General features: G+C 53.6%; 1 protein-coding gene across 1 annotated transcript in view; it reads left to right on the top strand.

Moving 5' to 3' along the window:
• Positions 1 to 4,534: 4,534 nt before the first annotated feature.
• Positions 4,535 to 6,000, top strand: part of GIPC3 (GIPC PDZ domain containing family member 3) — a 61,548-nt gene continuing 60,082 nt past the window's right edge. Inside the window, exon 1 of the mRNA XM_086947116.1 lies at positions 4,535 to 4,868. Coding sequence (XP_086803242.1) covers positions 4,581 to 4,868 — 288 coding nt within the window. The 5' untranslated portion in view covers positions 4,535 to 4,580. The remainder of the gene's footprint in view (positions 4,869 to 6,000) is intronic.

The following is a 6,000-nucleotide window of genomic DNA, read 5'->3' as shown; positions in this document are numbered from 1 at the left end:
CATAGGACAAGCAACAAGTTTAAATTTAAAAAAAAGTTCTCTTTTTTTCATCTTATGATTCAGTTTCCAATCAAAGGAGTGTGGAGACGCAAATACGGGACTGTTGCATAATGAGGTGGCAACACGACCTTTGACCTCCCAGAACCTCAGTGCTGCTCGGCCTATTTCCTAAAGTGGTTTCTCAGTTTTCACAGACATGTTGGAGGGTGACTTTGTCATACATACCTGTCGAAATACCAGGTCCGTCGTTTGATGTTGTAACACGAATTGAATCCATGCACTAGAGAGTGACCTTTAACCTCACGCACATTCTGAAAATCGGGATGTTGGGTTGATTGTCTGGTGGTGCAGCATGGCTGGAGCAAGCCAATCGCATGCTAGAGCGTGAACTTCTATCCCTGGAGCAAGCCAATCACATGCTAGAACGTGACCGTCCATCACTGGAGCAAGCCAATCACATGCTAGAGCGTGACCGTCTATCTCAGAAACTTTCTGGAATTAGAATATTGAGTCCCTTCACTTTGATAAAATATCTATTCAATCAATCAATCATTGACACTTATAAAGCGCGCTACATACCCGTAGGGTCTCAAGGCGCTGTGGGGGGGGGGGGAGGGTGCCGCTACTGCTCGAACAGCCAGGTCTTCAGCTTCTTCCTGAAGGAGAGGTGGTCTTGGGTCAGGCGCAGGTCGGTCGGGAGGGAGTTCCAGGTCTTGGCGGCCAGGTAGGAGAAGGACCTTCCTCCTGTAGTCGCTCTTTGGATGCGGGGGACGGCGGCGAGGGCGTGGTTGGCTGATCGGAGGTGGCGTTTGGGAGCGTAGAAGTTGACTCGGCTGTTGAGGTAGCTCGGGCCTTGGTCGTGTAGGGCTTTGTGTGCGTGGGTGAGGAGGCGGAAGGTGATTCTTTTGTTGACGGGGAGCCAGTGAAGGTCTCTCAGATGTCCGGAGATGTGGCTGGTTCGTGGGATGTCGAGGATGAGTCTGGCTGAGGCGTTCTGGATCCGCTGGAGTCTCTTCTGGAGCTTGGCGGTGGTACCGGCGTAGAGGGCGTTGCCGTAGTCCAGTCGGCTGGTGACGAGGGCCTGGGTGACGGTCTTCCTGGTCTCGGTGGGGATCCACCAGAAGATCTTCCGTAGCATGCGTAGGATGTTGAAGCACGCCGAGGAGACGTTGTTGACTTGCCTGGTCATGGAGAGGGAGGAGTCCAGGATGAAGCCCAGGTTGCGAGCATGGTCTGTCGGTTTGGGTGCGGTGCCCAGGGCGGGAGGCCACCAGGAGTCGTCCCAGGCGGAGGGTGAGGAGCCCAGGATGAGGACCTCCGTCTTGTCAGAGTTCAGTTTCAGGCGGCTGGTCGTCATCCACTCGGCTACCTCTTTCATCCCTTCGTGCAGGTTGGCTCTGGCGGCGGCGGGGTCGTTGGTCAGGGAGAGGATCAGCTGGGTATCGTCGGCGTAGGAGATTATGCTGAGGTTGTGTTTGCGTACGATGGCCGCGAGGGGGCTCATGTAGACGTTGAAGAGGGTGGGGCTCAGAGATGATCCTTGGGGGACGCCGCAGATGACTTCGGAGGCCTCTGACTTGTACGGTGGTAGGCGGACTCTCTGTGTTCTTCCGTCGAGGAAGGAGATGATCCATTCCAGCGCCTTGTCCTGGATTCCGATGTTGCTGAGGCGCCGTACTAGGGTGCGGTGGCAGACCGTGTCGAATGCCGCGGAGAGGTCTAGGAGGATGAGGGCCGCTGTTTCTCCATTGTCCATCAGGGCTCGGATGTCATCGGTGGCGGCGATGAGGGCGGTCTCGGTGCTGTGGTTGGCTCGGAAGCCGGACTGTGAGGGGTCGAGGGATCCGTTCGTCTCGAGGAAGGCGGCCATCTGCTTGTTGACGGTCTTCTCGATGACTTTGGCTGGAAACGGGAGGAGCGAGATGGGGCGGTAATTCTTGAGGTCGGTGGGGTCCGCTGTTGGTTTCTTGAGTAGAGCGCTGAGTTCGGCGTGTTTCCAGCTCTCAGGGAAGATGGTTGTGTTGAAGGATGTGTTGATGATGTCTCGCAGGTGGGGTGCGATGACAGCGTCGGCCTTGTTGAAGACGTGGTGAGGGCAGGGGTCGGTCGGTGATCCGGAGTGGATGGAGTTCATCGTGCGGATGGTGTCTTCGGTGCTGATCGGGGTCCAGGCGTGGAGGGTGGTGGTGGGGGGTGGTTGTTCGGTCATGGTGTGCGTTGGTTGGTTGTTGAAGCTGTTGTGTATGTCCGCGATCTTGTTGTGGAAGTATGAAGCGAGGGAGTTGCAGAGGTCTTGCGATGGGGTGATGTCGTTGTTTCCTGCGCTGGGGTTGGAAAGCTCTTTCACGATGTTGAAGAGTTCCTTGCAGTTGTGTGCGTTGTTGTCCAACCGGTCCTTGAATGCTGTTTTCTTGGCGGCGCGGATCAGCTGGTGGTGTTTCCGGGTGGCAAGTTTGAAGGAGGTCCTGTTGTCCGGTGTCGGGTCCCTTCTCCAGACTTTCTCGAGGGCTCGGCAGTTCTTCTTGGAGCTCTTGAGTTCGTCGGTGAACCATGGGGCCTTCTTGCTGCCGGGTCTGCTAGGCGGGGTCCTCAGTGGGGCGAGTTCGTCCGCGCAGTTGCTGATCCACTTCGTGAGGTTGTCGGCGGCCTGGCTGGGGTTCACAGAGCTGGCAGGAGGGTGCTGGCTCAGGGAGGCGGCGAGCTGGTCTGCTGTGATCTTGTTCCAGCTTTTGCGGGCGGCCTGTTGCTGGTGTTGGTGGGTCGTCGTTCTCTTGAAGGTGAAGTGGACGCAGCTGTGGTCCGTCCATTGAAGCTCTGTGGCGTGGCTGAAGTCGATGTCTGTGCTGGAAGAGAAGACTGCGTCGAGTGTGTGTCCGGCGAGGTGGGTTGGGGTGGACACCAGTTGCTTGAGTCCCAGGTTGGCGAGGTTGTCGAGCAGGGTGCTGGTGTTGCGGTCGTTGTTGTTCTCCAGATGGAAGTTGAGGTCTCCCAGGAGGATGTAGTCAGCGGAGGGGAGGGTGACCTGACCTTTCACCTCAAATATCCATAGCACCACTGCATCACAGATTGATGTTACCTCATTGGGCTCATTGAGGGTGACATTTCACACACCTTCTAGAATGCTGGTGCAATTGTATGGTGATGTAACACAACTGGAACTGTCATGTGCTGGGCTTGACCTTTCACCTCACCGACTGTCCATTGCAGTTGCCTGTCACATTCAGGACTATTGGACAGTTTCAGTTCTGATGCAGGTGTTTAGGGACATGTTCGGTGTCAATATTTTCAACAACCAGAAGATTAGACTTGGCTTTTCATCCTTCTGGAGTCGATAATATGGTCATCACTGAACTGAGTAATGCAGACAACTCGTATTTGTGTCTTAGGGCTAGGAAGCCTTTCCTAAACTATGCAGAGAAAATCAAGATTTTATTAAAGACACGGAGGCGGATATTATAGGCAAATCTATTTAATTCGTGGAGCTCACGGCAGCCACAATCAGACTTTTTGTAACATCCCAAGGAACCCTATATAGGTTTTGGCTACTGATGGCCTCTCCCTGAGACTCTGGAGCTGGCCGCCTGCCCCAGAGATATATCCGTGGGTGCGTCAACCAGGCAACTGCTGGACTGTCACCAGGCGGGCCATCCCCGCGGCTGGTTACAACACCTCTGGGTGTCGTATTCCCGGTCCACTACAATAGAGCACAAGATGCTGGCGTTGACAGGTGTCAGTCAGGAGTGTAGCTTCCATTGGTGCAGCAGGTGCAGTAGCACAGGGGCCCACTGAACCCTGATTAGTGCTGCATTTTTAAATTCACACGGCAGCCATGGGTCCCACTTTCTTCCTTTCACTAAGGCGCCTGGCTAGGGGTGGGTTTAACTCGCGTAATTCCGTGTTTCGTAATCGCATAAATTTACCGGCGAATTTCGTGAGATTATGCAGAATCATGCGAGCGTAATCCTGTGTTTAGCCCTGTATTTTTGTGCAAAAATGCTCATTCACGTCCAAAATGGATGCGAGCATGCAGTTTGTACTAAGAAATAGTGCCAAACGTAACAGTACACGAATAGCAAGCACTAGCAGCCACTCGAGCTAGCTAAATATGCTCTCCTGTAGGATTCCCCCCCCCCCCGCCCCCACACACACAATTACTTATTCACGCGACAAGGAGTAATCCCATAACTACCAGTAATCCTGCGTCCAAGCGTAACGCGGAATTGGCAAAATTACTCCTGCGTATTCGAAATTCCACCTAGGCTACCCAGGAAGCACTGGCTAGGTTACTGGGGTCACTGGGCCCCATTGACTTCAAGCACCCCCTCTTACTGCTGTCCCCAGAGAGCCACCTCCTGCCAGGTATGCCAGCTCACAGGTGCCACACCTGGCCGAGGGCGCAGCTGAGCAGCACCTGAGCCCTGGGCTAGGGTTACCTGTGCTGTGCGCCTCACCCAGGTCCGGTTACCGACGGGGAGAGAGAGAGAGCCGCATCTATAATTCAACAGATCCCGTCCGGACCCGGCCACCTCCGTCGTTCCCACGTCCTGCCCCCCCCCGGCCCCCGCCCGGACACACACAGGATGCTGCGCGCATCAGGCAGGAAGGACAGACGGGGGACGCAGCCGCCGGCCAAGCTGATGGAAAACGGAGCAGCGCAGGAGCCGAAGGCTGGGGCCCCGAGTGCCGATGCCCCGGGCCCCGTACAGGCACCCGCGGGCCCCGCACCGGCCCAGCCCCGCGTGCGCCCCCGCCTCGTCTTCCACACCCAGCTGGCCCACGGCAGCCCCACCTGCAAAATCGAGGGCTTCACCAACGTCAAGGAGCTCTATGCCAAAATAGCGGAGGTCTTCGCCATCTCCCCCACCGAGGTGAGTGAGTGTGAGTGAAAGAGTGAGTTTTCGGGATAGACTGCCAACTGGGTCGTTTCCAGACGCATCAGTGACAGCTCGAGATAGGGTTACTACATGGTTCCATGTCACGAGACGGCTCAGTTCCAGCCCTAGGCTTTCATTTAACACAACCGTGCATGCTGGGAGTTGTAGTCTTTGTTTAGTTGACTTGAACTATTTGGAAGGTCTCTCTGGAAAACAGTGATTCGGGAAAAAGGACAGTTTGTAATTTTGGAATTTGTTTTGAATAGGAATAAAGAAAAGTTCAGGCTATCATGTGACTGTATTGCGTGTGTGTCCGACTTGGGCACATGTATTTGTTAACAGGTTCAAATACCCCTTACTTCTAATACCACGTTTTATAGGCTTTATATAGTAGTACTTATGTAGGGCAAACCTTACCAACGGCAACAGAACGACGTGACGTGCATTAGAGGCCTCTACCTGTACTACAGGACTGCTCTCTGACTTAGTTCATTATTCAGAAAGAGGGTACCTTTTAAGATAGCTCTAGGGGTTAAGGCACCGGAAGCAGAAATCAACATGTTTACTCGAAGTGTATACATGTATGAAAATTGTAAGGTAGCTCAGTTGGTTAATACACTTAGAGCGTGCATCTATGTTTAAATCTGTTTTTCAAAGGTTTATTTTGAATCGTAATAAAGTAATTTAAAGGGTTAACAGGGATATGAATGGCTGTGTCCTTGCCAGGTTTCTCAGTGGGTTTAGTGCACTGGTTTCAATAATCCTTCTAGCCTGCGACGCATACATTTATTTAAGGCACACATTTGCACGGCTGCAGGTTTTAACTAAATGTGCCGTTCTCTTGGGTTAAGACCGTTCAGTCTCGTTATATCTGACACCATTTAATAAATGTCAAACACAATTCATGTGCCGAGTCTGGGGGTGCTGTGTCCGACTGGAACCCCTTCGGCTGCACAGCTCTGACAAGAGGATTTAATGCATTAAATCCTCTTGTCAGAATGGACGGGGTAAAAATCGGGGCCTCGAAAGCCCCCCGCCCTTATGCAGGCAGCATGTCGGCGCGGCAGCCCTGGCTGTGCATAGGCGCCACTCTTGCCCCAGTAATGCTGTTAGTCTGAGCATTTTA

Source organism: Lissotriton vulgaris, chromosome 12, assembly GCF_964263255.1.
Source record: "Lissotriton vulgaris chromosome 12, aLisVul1.2, whole genome shotgun sequence".
In the NCBI taxonomy this organism is placed as follows: Eukaryota; Metazoa; Chordata; class Amphibia; order Caudata; family Salamandridae; genus Lissotriton; species Lissotriton vulgaris.
The sequence above is the reverse complement of the archived record's forward strand: the minus strand, read 5'-3'. Positions and strand labels throughout refer to the sequence as shown.